The 21,554-nt window shown below is 44.1% G+C and overlaps 1 protein-coding gene across 1 annotated transcript in view; it reads left to right on the forward strand.

The window, feature by feature from the left end:
- Positions 1 to 21,554, forward strand: part of STAB2 (stabilin 2) — a 78,528-nt gene that overhangs the window by 26,744 nt on the left and 30,230 nt on the right. The window contains exons 19-34 of the mRNA XM_066319964.1: positions 2,973 to 3,059; positions 3,576 to 3,687; positions 4,898 to 5,078; positions 6,087 to 6,180; positions 6,376 to 6,534; positions 6,922 to 7,017; positions 7,765 to 7,860; positions 8,863 to 8,910; positions 11,713 to 11,849; positions 12,216 to 12,330; positions 13,286 to 13,363; positions 13,509 to 13,601; positions 13,725 to 13,832; positions 15,011 to 15,142; positions 16,190 to 16,315; positions 16,914 to 16,970. Of these exons, the coding sequence (XP_066176061.1) occupies positions 2,973 to 3,059; positions 3,576 to 3,687; positions 4,898 to 5,078; positions 6,087 to 6,180; positions 6,376 to 6,534; positions 6,922 to 7,017; positions 7,765 to 7,860; positions 8,863 to 8,910; positions 11,713 to 11,849; positions 12,216 to 12,330; positions 13,286 to 13,363; positions 13,509 to 13,601; positions 13,725 to 13,832; positions 15,011 to 15,142; positions 16,190 to 16,315; positions 16,914 to 16,970 (1,719 nt within the window). The remainder of the gene's footprint in view (positions 1 to 2,972; positions 3,060 to 3,575; positions 3,688 to 4,897; positions 5,079 to 6,086; positions 6,181 to 6,375; positions 6,535 to 6,921; positions 7,018 to 7,764; positions 7,861 to 8,862; positions 8,911 to 11,712; positions 11,850 to 12,215; positions 12,331 to 13,285; positions 13,364 to 13,508; positions 13,602 to 13,724; positions 13,833 to 15,010; positions 15,143 to 16,189; positions 16,316 to 16,913; positions 16,971 to 21,554) is intronic.

Genomic DNA, 21,554 nt, shown 5'->3' on the forward strand with positions numbered 1-21,554 from the left:
CCTTTAAGTCCTGTACAACACGAAGGACTACTAAATCCAAACAAGTATCTGGTTCTTTCCCCACAGCTCCAGTGATAAATCTGTGGGAGAAATGCTATAATTCAGGTTTATAGTCTCCTGTCCAATGGCTACAAAACACAGCAATGTAACACATCAGATTCTGGCTCTAGGATTTATGGTAACTTGATTGAAAAACAAGACATTGATAGTCACAAGGACCATAGCTTTGACAAACTCCATATCCACACTCTGAAAGGTTCAACCTCTCTGAAGTTATTGCATGTTGACCTTGCAGAGGATTCACCTTTAAAACTGGCAATGGAGTTTATACCCCCTCAGTAATGTAATTGCCAGCCTCTGTCACCATCACATGGTGATAAATTGGCCAGTCAGGAAACGCAGCCAAAGAGTGAAGTCAAAAAAAAGTCTTTGTACCACTGGATGATAATGTAATACATCTGCTTCTGCAATGTGAAAGCTAATTCTTTGCCACCTATACACAAGACAAACTTCTGTTCACAGTGCCTGCATTCTAGACTCAACTAATCTGTGGTTTTCCAGGAAGAAATCAAATATTCTCATAGAAGCTAAATGTGTAGACTTCACCAGACTCTCAGACAACATTAGTTAACTCATTATACTGAGTTGAGTAGAGGACATCACTGTATTCTTGTCCTTGCTTTCTTCTGTTGAGGAAGCTTCATATTCATTAAAAGAAGGAAGTGAGGGAAGGAAAAATGGGGAAAGAAAGGAGAAGGTGGAAATGAACCAGCATTCTTCAAAAATCAGAGCCAGTAGGTAAAGCCCTGGTGCTGCCCTTTGGCTCCAGATTCATGCTGTAACACTTACAAGGCACACAACAGAGGTACTTAAAATTTACAGGGTACACCATCCATAAGTATGCATCTCAGCGGTTGGTATAATGCCTTTTTAAATCCCTGTTGTTCCATCTAGAGGGTGTGTACAGGTTGTTTACAACGTGCACTGTCTCCCTGTCCCCAGGATGCACAGCCCATCCTAAGTGACATTTCCCAACAGAGTCACCAGTTGTACAAAAGGCTCAGAGGGAAGGAATTCCCATATTTTGGTCATTGCTCTATATATATAGATAGATATATATACACATATATAGATAGATAGATAGATATACACATATTCTTTCATCTCTTTTTGGCAATTACTGAATCGTCTGATAATTTCAGCGTTATTTTTTTGTTGCTGTGGCAAAATTCCTTGTATACTTCATAGAAGCTCTAACTTGTTTCTCAGGTGGAACAAGCCCTATTTCAGCAGAGGAGAGATGTAAGGAATGACAATCAGATGATGATGCTTTGAGAGTTAATAAACTGAATATGTTTAAAATAGACCTCACATCTGTTAGAAGTTTCCTTTTGATTAAGCATCCTCCCTGAAGTAACAGTCTGTAGACGCAGGTTCAGGAAGGATTGAAGATCTCCCATCTGCTCTGTATCTAAGAGATGCAAATTTAGCTGCATATTTCTCCACATATAAAAATTTTATAAAAATTAACTAATAGCAGTCCTGTAAATCAGTACTTAGAAACAATAAATATAGTGTTCATATTGTGAAAAATACCTAATTTAATAAAATTTTAAAGTGCAATACTAGCAAAGTGCTTTCTGTTCTCCAGGTAAATGATACTGTGATATTAAGACTGTATCACCGAACTCTATGTAGCTTAGAAATATTAATGCTTCCTTTTGTGCATCTTCCAGCCTATCTCAAAACAAAGATGCATATTGAACACTCAATCTTTCAATAATTGACTGTGCTAGAGCCTGCAATATAACAGCAGTGCTATAGAATTACAGCTCCTTAAGGTGAAATGTTTGTAAAAGTTTTCCAAAACATTGTCTTATATATGGTGAACTCTCCTTTTGGAACTGAGAGATGTTTGGACATATCCATGTAGTTTCCATGCACTTCAACACCTGAGAGGAGTTAGTGTACATTTCAGAGCTAAATATCAGGGAAAATCCAGATTAGATTTCATATGTCAACAGCACACTCATACTCTGCCATGCAGGAATTTTCACATGAGGCTCCAAGCCCAGGTGTATTCATCTTCCCATACAGCTTCACCCATGAAGAACAGGACAACTCACCCTCTCCTGGTCCCAGCCACTCCTATCCCAGGACCTCCCATGACATTGGATAACAATGGGTGGGAAACACTCAGGAGAATCACATCCCAACTGTTGCTCGGGAAGTCCAGTCCTTGCAGAAGTCATTAGCCCCTGAGCAGTACTTACATGCTTTTGGGGCTCCTAAATAAGCTTCTGCACTTTGTGAGCACCACTTAGTGACAGGTAGATGAGTCTAAAAACCATAAGGTTTTTAAGCCTTTTGCTAATTCCTAGTTCTCTTGAATCACACATGCAAATGAGTCTTTTCTAATACACACTTTCTCTTTATAAATAAATGGATCAAGAAGCCATTTCACAAATAAAACAACAGATAAGACTGAAAGGGCCATTCAGAGCTGCATGGTGGCTAAATCCCACCCTGGTGCAAAGGGGAAGGAGGAAGATCAAACCAGCATCTGTCACAGCATCTCCCTGGGGCAAAACATCCTGAGGTTCCTGATCAGCAGACTGCCTGCATCCTAATTGCACTGCACTCCCACTGGCAAATAAGAGACTGCACACAATATAATCAGATCCCACTGGCATGTTCATAAGTGGGGACAGGATGGGGATTTCTAGTACTGAGTCTGATAAGAACAAGGACAATATCTGGTGGTCTGTGCATCCCCTTATTGAATTGTCAACACCCTTCCTGGTTTTTAACAAGGCCTTTGCGGAGTTGGTTCTGGTTCAACATAAGGCCTTTCAGAGACAGTTTTCCCTGCAGGTCTTTCCTAGAGGGCCAAAACACAGTAAAGATGGGTTCTTTGTGCACTGTCTCTGCCCTAAAGCACTGAAAAAGATGATGCTCCCTTCATTTTGCAGGAACGACAGTGTTGCAAAGGCTTCTTTGGCCCTGACTGCAGACCGTGTCCAGGAGGTTTCTCCAAACCCTGCTCTGGAAATGGGCAGGTAAGCATAGCATCCAGCAGCATCCTGCACTCCAGGGAGGGGAGGATGAGCTGTGTCCCAAAAGTCCCTGGAGCATTTCGGCACAACAGGAATGCTGGGCTCCACAAGGGCTGCCCCCTTCATCTGTGTCCAGTGATGGCCATGAATTTCAAGTTCACTTATAGGTAGGAGGGAAAATGAACCTGTCACCTCTCAAATGTCCAAATGGCAGATTCCTAAGGTTCCAACACACAGGCAAGGCTGAGTGGCCCATTCTCATCCTTTTGATTTGCACAGCACAGAGTAATGACCCAGCCCACTATTCTCACATAAAAACTGCAAAGAAAGGTAGAATATATAGCAGCAAAGAAAAAGCATAAGGAAAGTTTTTGCTTTGAAACACCTTTTTCAGCAAAGCTGGGGTTCTTCCTGAGAGTCTATCAGAGTCACAAAATATGGACAGGCACATAACCTCTTTCCAAGGGTAAAGATTTGTTTGAACTCCTACATAACAATTTCCTCCCTTCCATATCACAGTGTATGGATGGCCTGGATGGAAATGGGACTTGTGTTTGCTCTGAGGCGTTTCAAGGCTTGAGCTGTGAGTTCTGCTTAGAGCCTGGCAGATATGGACCTCAGTGTGACAAAGGTAAGTGCAGCTCTGTAGCCTCAGCACAAGAGCACGGCCTACTTCTTTTGGACCCTAGTGATGATCTGGTAGGAGTTAACTGGTTGCTTAACAGTCTCTATGGAGAATGAGCAAGATGTTCCTGGGGTATTTTCATTTCTTATTTCTAAGGGACACATCATAAGGCCAGGGTCAGTGTAAATAATCTAAATTACTCTTTGCAGAGGGCATAGCTTGTTTTATACTAATTTATTGTTCTTTTGATTTCTGTCTCCTCACACAAGTAATTGTAAAGAAAATCTTTACTCTTCTGTTTCCATATGCTATTGCCCACAACAGAACAGATTCTCCCTGCAATGACAAACACATGAAACCTAAGAACAACTAGATCTATAAACAAGTCATGTTTAGGCTACTTAACTGTCCTTACTGAATAATTTCTGCTCTATTTTATAGCTTATAGTTCTTCGCTGACAGATTTAATCCCACTGAGCCAAACCATAATACATTTGAGAGTCTACAGCATATACAACATCAAATACAGACACATTCCTCATCTACAAAGCCCTTCTTAGCCTTCTTTGTTATGAAACAGCCTGCCATTCATGAAGCACAGCTCACTTGAGGTACATGGACAAAAGCTGAGACACAAATTCCATAAGGAATGGTGGTAGCTCCTAAACTCCAGTCCCACCAAAGTAATAAATGTTTGCTTTACTAGTCACCACTGGCATTTCTTTGGAATGCACAAAGCTTTCCTGCTGTGTCCTTTGGGCACATTGCTGTGCCTCTAGCAGCACTAATCCACCTAGTCCTAGCAAAGTCCTGGCAGGTCTGTGCTGATGCTTTGTGTACCCAGCACTGTGCAATCTGTGATCTGTGGGTTCAGTGTTTAAAGGTTTACCTGTCACTGAAAGCACAGCAAAAGTCATGCAATGAATAATTTTTACAGTCTAGCAAATAGCATTTTGTTCCTACCTCTCTAAAGCATTTTGATATTCGCTGGTAAGAGCAGTGTAAAAATACAACAGGTTTTAAATAGTTACCCATAAAACACACCTGGAGAGACACAGCTATGATTAACAAACAAGTCCTCCATCAAAGTGAGATTAAAAAATACAAAAGTTTAGATTCTTGAAAAAAATAGGAAGACTGATTCATAAGAAGTGCTGTGTAGGGATAAATGCCTTTTTCCACTGAGGAATTGCACATTGTCATTTCTCCCTGGTAGAGTGCCTCTGCATTTATGGGAAGTGTGACAACCGAATCGACAGCGATGGGACCTGTGTTCCTGGATCCTGCAGAACTGGATACACAGGGAAACTCTGTGAGAAGCAGGTTGTTCCCTGTGAGCCCTCCCTACAGCTCTGCCATGCACATGCAGACTGTCAGCTTAGCGATGGCACAGTGAGGTAAGCCAGTAACTTGCATCAAATTAATATTCACTGCGCTGCGGCTCCTTCCCGTTTCCCTGACCCCAAAACAGTCCCTGGCAGCAGTGCACACACAGCAGCCACTGCAGTCCTGCTATGCAGCAAACAAGCACAATCATGCACCACATCAGCCTTGAGCTGCAAGATGATAATTACGAGTTCTCACCACACTGTACTTTATATATTTAACAATGAAAGACAGTTGCATACGGATCTGATCCTTGATTAAAAGCCTCCCTTCCTACCAACATCTACAGAGGTTTTTAGGAAGCTCTTATTTCTAATTACCCCGAAGTGGTTTAGGAGTTTAGGCCTTGCTGGAAAAGAATGAAATTGTCAACAGTTTGAGGACAGATATCTCACTCTGGCCAGCTCAGGTGAGTTTTGCACACCACAGAGTTCAGCACAGGTTCCCCAGTCCTGGTCACAAAACTCTGTTACTGCTCAGCTGCCCTGCACTCGCCTCCAGCTCACCTTCACACGCAGCAAGTTTGCCTCTTACCACAGTGTATCCATACTGAGTCAGGACAAAGGACAGTGGGGGACACTGCAGAACCTGAGGGCTTAAGTAATTCCCTCCAATATAGTTTAATCCTAGGGAGGGAAACAGGGGGGCTCATTGTCTTGCACACATTTCAGGGGGAGAGCCATCTTCTGTGTCACTGGAAGAGAGCATAGCCAGTCCACAAATATTTTAGAGCTGTTAGCTCAACTTTGCAATAGTAACACCAGCTCAAAATTAATTTCACTCCCTGTCTCATATGCAAAGAATGGATCACTGATTTGACTCTAATTAACCCATTCAATATTTTGGGGAAAAAAAGAAAAAAAAAACCATAACGTACACACTTGAGCTATTTGCATCATGAATCCAAGGTTACCTATTTTCAGCTGCCTATAAATAGCATGTTGCAGTGGAAAACAATCACTGTACTTTCGAGCTGTCCTGTCACGTGTAACGCCTCCTTCCTCCTCTTGTCCCTGTAGCTGTGTTTGCAAACCTGGCTATGAGGGAGATGGCTTGAGCTGCAGCCAAGTTGATCCTTGTGCTGTTTTAAACCCCGGTGGCTGCAATATCAACGTGAGTATGTGCTTTTCCCACAGAAAGGCAAGCAATGAGGAAGGTTGGGCCAGGAACTTCCGCAGAAGAGTTACAGTTTTCATTGGAGTTCCAGGCTCTTTCCCCAGATACCACTCTAGAGCTTAGAGAAGCCTTATGGCTAATGCCATACATCCCCTAAGAGTCCTGAATGGCTGCCTCTGCATCTTCCCCTAGGCTGAGTGTGTTCAGACAGGCCCAGGGGAGCACAGGTGTGTTTGCCAGGAAGGATGGACAGGTGATGGAAGGGACTGCTCAGCCATCAACAACTGCCTGCTGCCCACCACGGCACCGTGCCACGAGAATGCCACCTGCATATACATCGGGCCAGGGCAGGTAGGTCCCCAAATTCAATGTCAGCTTCAGTGCATGTCCTCAGTCATTTTACTCTGCCAGAGTAAAATATTTTCTTCCCCAAAGCCTCCTCTCCCTCACAGCCACGGTGTTATTCCCACATCGTGCTCTCTACCCAAAGCAGTTCCTTAAATTCCAGTTCCAGTGTTCTCTCCTTTCTATGTGGTGGTGCTGTGGCAGCAAACACATTTTTAGAAAGTACATAAGTAGATGTCAGATTATAAAAGTCTTCTGCAGATATTAGTCAGTGTCATTCCACTGAAGCTAATGCTAAGTTACAGAAACACAGAGAAACTAATTCACCATGTCTAGAATATGCACACTATTTTAATCATTTAAATGAATTGCTGTGTTTTATTGAAACGACAGAATGACTGTAAGTGTAAGGATGGATTTCAGGGGAATGGAATTGAATGCACACCCATAAACTCGTGCCTGGAACAAAATGGAAAATGCCATCATCTGGTGAGTAATTAATCACTCCCTGAACAAAGTGTTCAGATACATATCACACCTCGCCTCCTGCGCACACCATAGAATTTATTTGCCATTTCAAGCCTGCAATTTCTTTTTGAGAAAGCACTTTCCAAGCAGTTCTACAAGCACCAAAAACTGCGTGAACATCAGTATGCTACATGAGCTGAGGATAGACTGCAAGGGCTGCTTCCTAATCTGCCAGTACAGAAGGACTATCTTGAGCCTGGAACAAAAAAAAATGCTGTTTTTCTACCAGTAATTACAACATGGATTCACTATCCTGTTGGGATATTTACCCAAGTCAAGCATCTCTACGAGGCATCAATCAGTTTTATTAGTGGCTGCATGTGCTCTGCTGTGCCCTGCAGTCCCAGCCTCAGGTGGGGCACAGGAACAGAGCTGAGGTGAGAAACACCAGGAAGCAGAGGATGGATCTGCCATATTCAGGTGAAAGAACAGGGCCCAGAATATGAAGGGAGGAAACAAGAAAAGGTGGAGCAAGCAAGAGTTTAGATTCCTACAGATTTAGTGCATGGTGGGTAGGGGAGGGAGTTAGTGCCCCGGGTTGATGGAGTGTGTCCTACTGGAAGGTGAGAACACCCACGAAAGATGGTAAAAAGCTCCTTTGTAAGTTTATGCTCGTATATAAACAGGTCCTAGTAAGAGGCTTCACAGGCCCCCCTTGCTGGAGTGGTCCCCCGAGTATTTGACAAATTCTCTCTTTCTGGTTCCAAGGCAACATGCCAGCTCAAGTCTTCTCGTGGCTGGGAGTGTGTGTGCCCAAAGGGCTACGAGGGGGACGGAACAATATGCTACGGAAATGTTGCAGATGTAAGTAAGGTGGTCACTTCCTCTGGGCACAGGACCTGCTGCACAGGTCTCACCCTGGATCTTAACCAGAGAGAGTAGCAGAGCCTTTATAAACAGTCAAAAAAATATGATGCCCACCAGTGATCTTTGCAAAGAGTGTTGCAGAGGGAGACGTTTGCTTGATTCATAAATGGTCTGCTGTGCTTAAAACAATGGCTTGGAAAAGGGCCTAAGGGAGCAGAGCGTGTTTCTGGCTTCAAACAATTTGAAAATTTGAAATTGAAAACAAATTGAAAAATGCCAGTCCTAGCATCCAGATCTGCAGAAGTGCTAAGCACTCACCTGCCAGCTGGGAGCACCAAGCAGTGAACTCCTCTGGAGTCCTGCCCTGCAGTCTCTCTCTGCGGAAATGATCAATTTATCATGTTGAAACAAACTGTGCTGATCCCCAGGAAGATAAAACCCAAACAAGTCAATTGGTGAAATAAATATGCATTTAACAGCACAGGAAAAATGAAAGTGTCCTCAGTCTCAGCTCCTGGCAATAACCTTACATGGCTCCCAGCACTATCTGCCACCCCTGCTTAGACAATCATCTGTCTCTGTTCTAAGTACTGGGGCAGAATAAGGTCTGGGTGATATGTAAGATGCTGTGCAAATATCAGGTAAAACAACATATATTTCAATCAATTTTATATAGAGTTAACAGAAGTATTAGGTTTAAAATCACAGGAAATTAATGCTTAGCCTGGGATCAGTACACAGTATATACCAAGGTCAGGTACACACCTAAGCCATCCATGGCCTGATTTTCAACAATTGGTAACTCACCATTCCCATTACCAGAAAGTATTTATATTAAGAAAACATTAATGAGATTGCTTTTCACACACACTGAAAACCTCCTCCTCTTCCATGTCACATCAGCCAGGCCAGACACGGTGGGTTGCAGCACAGTCAAGAGCATTTTGGTACAGCTAATTATAGTTTACAAACTCGTTGATGTTTCTTCTTTCCAACCAGGAGCTATCCACTCTGTCAGAAGCAGCTGCTTTTAACCAGTGGGTTAATGTAAGTACACTTCTTGGTTGATTTCTGATGTTCAAGTTTGCAGAAATACGTGAGCCTTGTAGAAATGTGAACCTCACAGCAATATTTCTGTCAGAGAGAGGAAGCTGAAGATCTGGAAAGGCATCAGGCTGCCTTTCCCACCAGTTGTGGAGCGGTTGATCATCTGGTTCCCTATTTCTGCCTAATAAACAACTTTTGAACCCAAATTCAGCAAGTAAGGAAGCCCCACAAGCAGCAGAGCTAGTGCTCTCTGAGTCAGTCACATAAGCCATGACTGGTTTCGCATAAAAGCACACTGCAGTCCAGACAAGCAGCAGCAGGGTGAGAGCAGAGACTGAACATGACCCCAGGTGTCTCCTTTCAACTTCTCTCATTCAATAAAACGACATGTGAGAAGGGCAGGCAATGCCTTACCCCCCTCTTCCCCATTTTCATGTGCCCAACCATAGGAAAATACAAGTGTATGGCTGGACTGTGCTGCTGCCAGAGCAAGAGAGCAGGAAAAACTCAGAAAAAACTCAGGCTGTGCAGGCCTTACTCAGCTGCAGGAAATAGAATTATAGAATGGCTTGAGTAGAAAAGGACCTTTAAAGGCCATTTAGTCCAATCTCCCTGCCATAAGCAGGGACATCTTCAACTAGATCAGGTTGCTCAGAGTCCTGCCCAGCCTGACACTGACTGTCTCCAGGGGCTGTTATCCACCACCTCCCTGAGCAACCTCTTCCAGTGTTTCATCACCCTCATTGTAAAAAAAAAAAAAAGAAAAAAAAAAAAAAAAAAAATTCTTTCTTATATCTAACTTAAATCCACCGTTTTTCAGTTTAGAACCATTATCTCTTATCCTTTTGCAAAAGGTCCTGCTCAAATGTTTGTCCCCATCTTTCCTACAAGCTCCATTTAAGTACTGAAAGGCCTGGAGTCTGGAAGACTGCCCCTGGAGTCTTCTTTTCTCCAGGCTGAGCAACCTCAATGAGGAAAGAGATTAACTTGTTTGGTTCCAGATTATGGAAGAAACACCAAATTAGATTTTAAACCCCAAAGTTCTGGATAGAATGGCTGTCAAAATCTACTTTCTATTTCCACATGCAATCATTTATTAGTGGAGCAGCAGTAACATTAGAGGTCCTACCCTGCTGTGATTGGAACTGCATGAACAAAGATCAAAACCAGTTGCTCTCACAAAGGGCTTAAAACCTAAGTGTAAAAGGTGCAGCAAATACGTGGCTAATTAAAAAAAGACAGTGATGTGTTGTTAATGAATAGCATCAGAAGCAGAAGTCACAGCGCATTAGCTGCTTTAAAGCTTTTCAAAGTTAGATGGCTTGGGGATCATTAAAGTACATAACTGCAAGGATCACCTCAGGGAGCTTCTTAAGAGAGCTCAGTGTGGCTAATCCAAGTCAGTTTTCCTCCTGGCCCTGAGCTCAGACTGGCACTGGACACTGTGTAGAGAAATTAAAGAATTTAAAGAAATGGGCACAATAGGAAGTGCTGCTCACCTGCTAATCTGGTCTTTAGGCAAGGAGGGAACAAATCAGAGGGAAGATTCTGTAAAATCTGTTGAAACAGAGATGTGGAAATTTCTGCTACACTTCAGAGAAATGGAATCACTTAAAATAAACATTGGTAACTACAAACATGAGCAAAATAGGGAGGCATCTCCATCTGTGGGTTTTTAACTTTATTAAAAACCTTTTTAACTTGAGCAGGAATGTGATGTTTACCACTTTTCATAACCAAATATTTTTCTTGCTGGTCAGGAAGGATGAGAAGGAGAAGTTTGTTGCTCTTTCTATATTTAAATATTTGGAAGGTGATAGGGATGATGGCTAGAAAGAAAGATGATCTTAACAGAGACAAAATTCCCAGCTATTTAAGGGAGCTGATTCCCTTCTTGACTTAAAACCCAATATGGGTAATGAAGGACTATCCAAAACAAGCCAGCTTCCAGGCAGCATACCAGCTGCAAAAATGTAGAATCCAAGCTCATATTGCTCCCTCAAGTTTTGCAGTATCAAAAATGGCAAGTTATGGAGCCTGTGAAAAGCTTGAAGAACCCCATCTTCAGCAAGATCACATGTAAATATCTAGTTTTCTGTTATCAAAAAAAAAAAGAAAAAATCCACATGACTGGAAAAATCCTCTCCAGTGGAAAGTCTTTAAGGCAGATAAAAACATGGAAGATGAATTAATTTGTGGACAGACCTCACAATCCCCATCTAAAATTAGAGCTGTCAGCAGCAAGCTCCACTGCAATGCTAGTGGGCACAGATAACTCTTTGATATCTTGGAAAAAAAATCCCAACCTTTTAAATAATAGTCTTCTTCCAAATGTGTCACTTTGTGTCCTGAGAGTTTCTTATGTCATGGTTCATACTCCTGTTTATTAAACAGCATGGATTGGTCTGCAAGAGCAAGTTATTTGAATTTATCAGTAACCACTAGCATTTATCACCTTTTTTTTTTTTTTAACATTCAAGTGAGTAATACAAAACCTATGAGACAGGCAAACTTTTGTGGGGGTCAGGTTATGTGTGCTGTAATAAGAAACAATTCTGACCTGAACATTATCTCTACTCTTTAAATACTGGCAATCTATTCTGTAAAAAATAGACACTCGTTTACCATTTTTGTACAGCTCCAAGTGCTATTGTTCAAGTCACTGCTCAGTATAATAGTTTTTTTCCTTTCCAGGCTGGTCACAAAGCACGTCACATACTCCACCTCGCTTAAAATGTCACCAGCTACTATTTATAGAGCATCATTAGAGTGAATTATTTTATCATCTTTACTTTCAAGCAGGAGGCCAAGATAAACTCAGTGTTGTCCACCACCTCAAACCTAACTGTGCTTGTGCCTTCTCTGCAAGCAATTGAGAACATGGATGAAGATGAGAAAGCCTTTTGGATGTCAAAAAGTAACATTCCAACTCTCCTTAAGTACGTTAATGGTTGGGGGGCTTGGCTTTTTTAATTAACTGTCTTTTTATGCTACAAAAGCCTATGGTTTGAAGCTACTAGAGCAAGACAGGTATTTTGATTTTAAAAGGAAGGGCATAGGATTCCCCTTCTAGTTCCAGTGGTATAAATCTCTGTAGCGAGGCCGCTGGGGGAAAACGGCATTATTTATATAATACCAGAAATGTTTAAAGGTTGAACTAAGATCAAAACATGAACAAGGTGTTGTAAAATGAATTGCTGCTTAAAGCCACAGTTTTAGACACACTAAGCATGTTTATCTGAAATAAGAGAGAGAAAAAACAGAGAGAAAATACAAAACATTCAAATCCAGTTAATTTCCTTTAGGTATCATGTACTGACAGGAGCTTACAGCTTTGCTGATTTGCAGAATTTATCATCCTCTGACATGCTGCCAACATCACTACAGAGCAAATTCCTACACTTGTCTACAGAAAATGGGGTGAGATGACCTGCAAACCACTGTGGTATCATACACCAAACCCTGACCATCACTGCCACTGACTTTCTTGTATTATAAAACCACACACATGATGTATTTTTTTTTTTTAAATACATGTCATAAAATTAAAGGCATAGTTCAATTATATTGGGCCCTCTGGGAGAAACATTAGCTCTACCACTTTACATCACCGAATTTGTCCACAATATTATTAATTTCTAATGTCCCAGTAGCTGCTGCAAACATTGGACAGTCTTGCAATAACCAAGCAGAAGGGCAGTCCTTGCCCAGAGCAGCCTGTGTGAGCTAAATTAAGACAAAGAGCATCAAGGAAACCAAATAACCCAGTTTAAGGAACTCAGAAGGTAGGAGGAAGCAGCGATAACACACATTTCCACATATGCAACTTGATAGTCCTAAACCACCTGAGAATATTTTTAATGGTAAATAACAATTTACAGCCCTTCCCCTTTAGCCTTTTTATTAGGTAAATGCCATGTTCTGAGGAGGATTTCCTGGAAATACACAAGTCACATTTAAGCACTTCTTCCCCATTAAGGGAGAGGGAAGTTCCCCCACCTCCATGCTCCAAAGGGAAAGTTACGAACAGGGTCCTTCAAAGCTGCACAGAACTGGGAGGGTGTGAACCAGCTCAGAGCTCAGCCTCCCCTGGGGCTGGAGGCAAGTGCACCTAAACCCAGGTAACCAGTCCAGTGCAAGCAAGCCCAGGGCTTTGCCAGTCTGCACACAGGGAACAGCAAAGGGTCCTAAAGTCCCCTCCCCTGTGCATGATTCCCTGAGGATAACCCAGCCCCTGGGGTGAATTGTCTGAGCAGTGCCACGGGGCAGCTGCAGGCAAGTGTACAGGAAGGTGTGGAAATCCACCGTGGGAGCTGCTGGGAAAACACCAGCCCCACAACGTGAACACAAACCCTCTCTCCTCTCACTTTTCCAGAACCTGACCCTCGAGGGCGCGCGCTTTGTGGCCAGTGACATTGCCTCCACAAACGGGGTCATTCACGTTATTGATAAGGTATACAATATATTGACAAGGATTTGCTCCTCTGCACCACGGGCAGGGCAAAACCATTAACCTCTCGTGGGAAAAACTGCACAGAACAGCATTTTGTCCTGCATCTGATCCTTGCAGGTGATGTGGGATATCTGCTCCTTTGCAGGTCCTGACCCCGCTCCCCAGCGCTGCCATGCCAAGGCTGCTGGCCCGCCTGGAGCAAATGCCTGACTACTCCATTTTCAGGGGCTACATTATTGTAAGCTTTCATATCATTTTGACAAGGTTTTCAGCACAGAGGAAACTCTCTGCTTTGTTTGCTTTTCAGACTAGTATCAGACTATCAGCAGTTGTTCTGTTTTTTTAATGTTTTTCACAACAGCAATACGGTCTGGCTAATGAAATAGAAGCAGCAAACACATACACAGTCTTTGCCCCAAGTAATGATGCCATAGAAAATTACCTAAAGGATAAGAAATCTCCTACTCTGGTAAGTATTACTCACAAAGCTTGTCCTAAAAGCTCAGTATTTCATCTTTGTTTCAAATGGATGGGTTAGGAGGACACAGATATAGGAAGAGGTTTGTTTCCCAAAAATCCAGTAAGTTAAGTTTTGTCTGTAACACCAGAGAAGGTGGAATGGGATGGATCTACCCACATTTTCCTGACTTGCTGGAAGAGCCTAGCTGTTTGTTCTGTATTTTGGCCTTCTCTAGATTAAAAACATGGTGATAATTCCTGAGACATCTTGTCAGTAGACTTTTTTTGGTTTGGGATTTTGTGGGGGTTTTTTATGTAAAGAAGATCAGTACAGGAGTAACCAGAAAAAGCACTGAAATTAGTTTTTTAGGTGAACAAACTCCAGTCCCCTGACATCACAAATACCCCATCATTAATAATGCCATGAAATATTCTGACTCTTTTTTCAAACTATCCAGATGCTGGCCTTGTCACTCCTGCAGGAATGCTGCAGCAATGCTCTCTCACTGGCCTTTGTACCTTGACATATTTACAAGTTCAAACCAGCCTCTCAGTCTTCTTGGTTTCTCCCCAAGATAAGCTATCCTTTTTCTGCACCATCCCAGCAGCTTACTTCATATCTTCTCCAATTTGAAACAGCTTTTTAGATTGCGCATATCAAGAGCCACACACCTTGCAGAGGAAGCTTCACCCATCATTTGCCCAATGGGGCATTCATACACACATACATACAAAAACTAGTCTAAACATTCACCACAGTTTATTCCCCTATAGGTTATTCAGGGATTCCCAAAGGAATAAGGAATAGGTATGGAAAGAGTATAAAAACGCTCATGAATGTGCAACCTTTCATGTCAAATGAACCCATGAAGTTCAGAGTCCTAAAAAGTCCTCTGACTTTTCCCTGAATTCAGCAGCCAGCCCTATGCACAGAAACACACTACAGGCTCAAGCAAATCTTGGTCCTCCCAGTTCAACAGCCTTTCATCCTCCATAGTCAATAACATTTTCATTGTGGCAAGAACACAGGTTCTTTACAGGAGGAAATATGGAATAACCTGCCTACTGGAGAAGTTTCTCTTTAAACTCAGGCAATCTATGTTTGGCTTAACACCCTCCAGATAATGCTATCTCTAAGAAGCTTTCATTCTTTTTCACATAACTCTGAATGTAACTGTGTGTTGGCAGGATGAGGGCCAAATCCGCTACCATGTTGTGCTGGATGAGAAGCTCCTGAAGAACAACCTGCACAATGGCATGCACAGGGAGACCATGCTAGGGTTCTCCTACCAGGTTGGGTTCTTCCTCCACAACAGCCAGGTACTACTGTCTGCACCTGCTAGCAGAAACAGGTTTCCTGCTTTTTACAAATCCACCTTTGGCTTTAAACTGACATGGAGTCAACAAGACCGGTGCATCCTTCATTAGCTTCTGTGACTCAGCAGCAAAAAAGTTGTCACTCAAATGCAAGGCCTGTCTCAGACCTGCTTAATTCAAAGTCGTCCTTGAACGTATCTTTGACTGAATTTGATTTCAGTTGTGCTGTTCACACTGGGAATTGAATTTTAGGTATCTGTCTCTAGCAACTACAAGCTTGAATTCCAGAGTAGTCATTAATCTGACTTGAAAGGGCCATTAGAAACCTGCCCTCAATTATAAAACATTAATTCTATTTTCTGTGGATTCACTCCACTTTCAATCCTAAGAGTTCAAAGCACTGGGCAACAAATGTGAATTGCCTTTCAATACCATTCATGGAAAAATCAGGCCAGCAAGATTAAGAGACAGGGCCAGGAAGGGCACTTGGTCCTCCTCTGTACCAGAACTCTCTCTGGGCATAGGCAAAGAAGGACAGAAAGCTTCTCTCTCAGAGTTTCAGCCCTGCCCTTTGCTCTGCCCACGGCTAAGCCTTGAAAAAGCACCTGCAGTGGGACTGTTGCTGGTGAGGGCCCTTTGGGAGTGTGGGGTATTCACTGAGATGATGACAGTCTTCCTGGAAAGAGCAGCTGCTGAGAGGGTTTCCTTGAAGCCCCACATTCCCCAGACACAGCAAATGCACCTTTTGGCATGCCTTAGGCTCCTTCTTCATAGCCTTTTCACCCCTTGGAAAAAGTTGCTCTGCCAAATCCTGTTGCTATGAAATTTCAACAGGCTGCAAGTTAAAATCCCATTTAACCCTCCAGTGCAGTGAAGCAGTTAAATGCAGCAGCTGGAATATGACCAAGTGCCTGATGCTAACTACCTCTGTTGGTTTTCCTTAAGTGATCCTGGTGCATTTCTCTCTTTCTTCCATCTCCTACTGCTCAGGTTACCACAGAGCCATGGAACACCTCTGCTGCTCTCTAACTGACTGCATGTCTTTTGCAGCTATATGTAAACAATGCTCCTATAAGCTATGCAAACGTTGCCACAGACAAAGGAATTATTCATGGACTGGGAGAGGTCCTGGAAATCCAGAAGAACAGATGTGATATCAATAATACCGTGATCACTGTAAGTGGTCCTGTTTGTATAAAAGCTTAAAGCCCTCAGAGAGACCTATAGCCAAACAAAGCTCAAATGTATAGGATTATAGGATATGTGATACTACTTCCCAGCAAGGAATGCACACATTTTCCACAAAGGATACTCCTACCAGAGTTTTAGCATCTCTTAAAACAACTTTTGGTCCTGAAATCAGTATTCTGACAGCCTGGATAAAATATAATCAGAGTAGCTCAGGAATAAGAAAATCCTGAGCTCTAATATTCAGTTAATATTAGTAATGCATTATTCTAATACATCTTTGTAGCCAGACTACTTGTTTATAAAGTGGGGGGCATCATTTTAGAAGGGCAAATAAAAACAACCAAATGATCTTTCCTTCCTCCCCTAGGGGGGAAGGGTGTCCCCCCCCAGAGCCACTCACAAGGATATTCTTCCTTTCTGAGCAGGACAGCTTCCCTCATCCTCTTTGCCAAAGGGGTTATCCTGATAATGCACCTCAAGGACTAGATTTAGAAATATGGCTGGAAATCATTCTCTTTCTATGAAACAACCTGCCTGCAGCTCTGTACAGTCTGTTAACTACCTCTCCTTTTTGTTGCTTAAGGAGAAGTGCAGAATTTGTTCACAACCATCAAGTTGCCCCCCAGGAACAAAAGAAATAGTAAGTATTTTTTTCATTAATGCTGTGGTTGTTGGATTTTTCATTTAAAAAATGACTATACGTGCATTCAATCCTATTTTTCATATAATTTCCTGAGTTTCAACAAAAGATGTAGTATCTACCTCAGCCTGCTACATACATTGCTTATAGTCAAGAGACTCAACCACCCTGACCTCAGATGTTTTTTGGGTTTTTTTTCAATCTGTTTGGGATCAAGGTAGCAGAAGGGCAGATTAAAGAGAGCTTTATCTTTCAAGGCCAATTTCTCATATGCACTGGGACAACTAAGACTCCTCAAACGGCAAAGTTTACCTCTATCATGCAAAATTAGGGGAGTTAAATGTGGTCTGGAGTATGCCTGCTCCAGAAGGAACTACAGAACCAGCTTTAAGCCCTTCAAATCAGAGATGTACAGAAGGACAAACTCAATCCATCCCCAGCAATATGCTGTAAACTATGATCACAAGATGACTTGGAGGTTAGAAAGATTTTGGATGCCCAGGTCCAACACATGAGAACTGCAGATATTCAGAGTTTTTTGATATCTAATTTATGTGTGAACACCTCTCCATTGGGATTACATAAGTATATCTTCCTTCCTTTTTTTTTTTAATTAATTATGCCAGTAATGGTATTCCAAAGCAGATCAAGTCCCATCTATCTCATCAAAGTACTTGACTGGCAAAACCAAATTTAACTCCTCATGGGTAAAACTCAAATTCGTTCATATTTCCTTTACAATGAACAACAGGATGGATTCTTGTCTTAATCTCTGCACAAGTCTATACTGAGATCAACAGCTTTCTACAGTGTTGCTGTTTCTTTTCAGCAACTGTGGAGGCTTGGTCTTCAGAACAGACAGCACGGCGTGTACATTCTGCTGGTACCGCCGGGCCTAGTAACAAGCGCATACACCAGTATGGTGGACGGTTACAAAAGGCGTTTATTAACTCAAAAATGTACTTTATATACTCTGGGGTCTTTACTACGTCAGAGGGGTATTGCTACATTTCCTGGGTTAGAAGGAGGGATGGAAAAGTACTAGCACGTGTTAGTAAGGGCCTACATTCCTTTTAGTGATAGCTTATCTTAGGGGGGTTGGGGTATTTCTTTCCGTCACAGCCCGAGATCTTCCGCGCCGCCTGTCCCTATCCAACCACATCTCCCCCCCTCTTTCACAAAAGAACAAGGTAGTTACACATATATATATATAGATATAGGCACTAAATGAGGTAGAAGGTTAGGGTTTAACAAGGGAAGAAGGAATTTGGAAACCTGAGTAAGTTTTTTGCCAGACAAGTTTAGAAATCTTGTGATTGGCAATGTTCCCTGATTAATTCACAGCATTTCATGTTGGCCTATGAACAGAATGTTAGTCTGATCTAGGCGAGCTTTGACAAATGAGACTATCTTGTTCAGCAGGCATGGTCCAAAGGTAACAGCTAAAAGTAGCATTGCCAATGGGCCTACCAAAGTGGATATTAAAGTGGTTAACCATGGGGATTGGTTAAACCAGGATTCGAATCAGCCTTGCTGAGCTTCCCTATCTTTCTGTCTCTGAGCCAGTCTGTTTCGGAGTTCGGCCATGGAGTCTCTGACGACTCCGGTGTGGTCTGCATAGAAGCAGCATTCCTCTTTCAAGGCAGCACACAGACCTCCTTGCTGCATGAACAGGAGGTCCAGTCCTCGCCTGTTCTGCAGGACCACTTCTGAAAGCGAAGAGACTGACTTCTCCAAGTAGGAAATGGACTTCTCAATCCTCTGCAGGTCCTCATCTATAGTCATTTGTAGCTGAGACAAACTTTGATGTTGGGTTGCTAGGGCCGAAACGCCTGTGGCCGTGCCAGCTGCTCCCAAGCCGAGCAGCATTGCGATAGTTACACTTGTCAGTATCTCTCTTTTGTGGAGTCTGCTGGATTCTTCGAAAAGGCTGTACACTTCTTCCTCTGAGTGGTACAGGACCCTAGGAACAATCAGAACTTGGACACAGAAGTCGTTAGAATCATCAAACTTGGGAAGAAATACACACGGACTTACTCCAGACCCCTGACAAACCCACATTGCAGACGCAGCTGGAATTACCCACTTTTTATTTTTTCTGTTAGGCTTTACAACTCTGGTGCAGACATTCCCTTTTCGCTCAGCTAGGGTTGCATTACCAAAGCATTTGCCTCGGCCTGTGACTTGACTTAGGGTAATACCTCTGCGGGGTGTGTCCCATCTGCACTGGTGAGGTGCATCAGCTGTGGAGTAACTGAATGGGGTGTTTAAAGCAACTCCTTCATAGAAAGGGGGTTGGACATCATAACAAAGCCAACAGGAATTGGTTAGGTTAGGGTTAGATTCGTTCAGGGATAGGAAGGTAGCTTCTAACATACGAAGGATTGGGTCTGGGTCTGACCTGGCTAATCGGTCCATCTGAAAGGCTTTTGCATCGCTAGTTGGGATTTTGGTGATGCTTGTGGGTACAGCTTTGGGGTAGGTCATGTTTCTCTTTGTCTGCGTGCTTTTAATTATCTTGTTGGGTCCAACTGCTCCGGATGCTGAGGGTTGGAGCCTGGTAATTCGCACATTCACCCACTTTTTCGACCCTTGAAGGACCACTGTCCATGCTTTACCCACTGTCCAACTAGGATGATTGGGCTGCAAGACTGTCATGTTATAGTATATGCATTTTCGAAATTTAGGGATTTTATAGCTGTATCGATAAGAATTTCCATGTACAGAGAGAGGTGTTTTACAACCTGCGGGTGCCCAGGTGAACTGTAGGAACTTGTCAGGCTCTTGTGGGTCCCACCCAGGCCCTGATGGCCTGGCATCTGTTACTATGGTTTCGCAGCCCCAATGCCCACAGTATCCCCACCCGGGGTTGTTACAATAACATTTTCCTGCGTTTGAAGCTGGGCACCAATAGGATAGGTACATGTGTGATGAGTGTGGAGAATAGAGATCTACCTTTGGTTGTCCTGGAAACAGATCGGTAATACGGAGCACGAAGGATGGACTGTTTGGTGTGGTGATGTCTCTGAGCACCTTGTCGCTGGTAAGGTGTCTCATGACCCACCTGAACAGCTGATGTGGGTAGTAATCTGGGCTGGCTTGTCCTCTGGCGACAAACCCCAGTCGGTTAGTTTGTACTGAGTTTGTTTCCTTACATTGTTAAAAGCTTTGCTCGGTTTCACTGTAAACCTCATAAATTCTGTTATCTCCGTTTCCGAATCGGACTCGGAGCTCTCTGTATAACTAGCCGCAGAGCTGTGGCTCCCTTCCGTGTCGGAAGAGAACTGGTGGTAGGCTTCCGGTTTGCTATGCCTTTTTGTCGGGATCCGCCCCCATTCCGCCTTCTGCGGGTGGGTTCGGTCGTCCCCTCGGGTTCGGCCGCGTTCCGCCTCCAGCGCTCGGCCCCTCCCCTCCTCCCGGGGGTGGCGTCGGCGCGTCTCTTAGGGGCAGTCCCATACCCACCCCCTGGGCTCACCCCCTCCCTTCGGAGGAGGGGTTTCTCCCTTATAAGGTGGCATTGGGAGCGGTTTCCGATCGCGTGTCCGCCCCCCCTCGCTCTCCAGCGCGTGCGCTGTGTAGACCGGCAGGTCCGGCTGCTGCGCATGCGCGGTCGCGGGGTTTCGCGCTTCCGGGTTTTCCACGCCATGCAGTCGGCCACCCCGCCCCCGCTCTGGACTGTCGGTGCCATCTTGGCCACATGGCGGCGGCGGCAGCGGCGATTGGCCGCCCCGCCCCCGCGCTAGACCGTCGGTGCCATCTTGGCCACATGGCGGGGGTGGTGGCAGCGGGGCTGCCGTCTGCGCGGCGGCGCTGGCTGCCCTCTCGGCGCCCCGCAATTCCCGCGCGAGTTTTCCCCAGAAAAGCCGCGAGCGTTCCTCCGCCGGGGGGTCGCTAGCCGGCACGCTTGGCGGGAGCGCCACTGAACCCGGCGAGGTTCCGCTACCGCTCGCATTCGGACCCTGGATGCGGCGGGGAGGAACGATCGAGAAAACCACGGTTTTTTCAGGGGGTTTCGGATCTGGGGGTTCCCGCAGGAGGGTCTGGGGTTCTCCTGTGGGCTCCGGGGGTTTCAGGCATGCACTCGGGGAGAGCGTTAACGCGTCCGCTTCCCGCATGTCCTTGGGGGGTTCCGCGGCACTGTAGCCCCCCTCCCTCGCTCCCTGCATCCCTCCGGGGGTTTCCGCGGTCCCGCGGTCCCCTTTCCCCGGCTGCGTAACGGCAAATAAACACGTTTTTTCAGCGTTCCAAGTTTCTTGTTCTTCTATTGCTTTCCGCAACGCTTTCTCAACTTTTCCCCATGCTTTTAAAACTTTTCCGCTGCCAGTGGCTTTTGTATCTTCAGCCAGGGCAGCGGTATATCTCTCCCAACCCTCTGAATTTAATATGTCTATGGGGCGTGAAATCGCGCCTAAATCCGATAATCTTGCAATAGCAAGAAATAAGTCCCTTTGGTGGCGCTGTTTCCAGTGGATCTCCATCAGACTTACGGCCTTCACTAAGGCTTCCATGCCGTTCGCGGGTCCCTTGGGGCGTCCCCCTTTTTTCTTCTCCTTCGCAGTAGGTCGGTCCGGCCGCCACTGCCGC

Source organism: Sylvia atricapilla, chromosome 5, assembly GCF_009819655.1.
Source record: "Sylvia atricapilla isolate bSylAtr1 chromosome 5, bSylAtr1.pri, whole genome shotgun sequence".
NCBI classification, from domain to species: Eukaryota; Metazoa; Chordata; class Aves; order Passeriformes; family Sylviidae; genus Sylvia; species Sylvia atricapilla.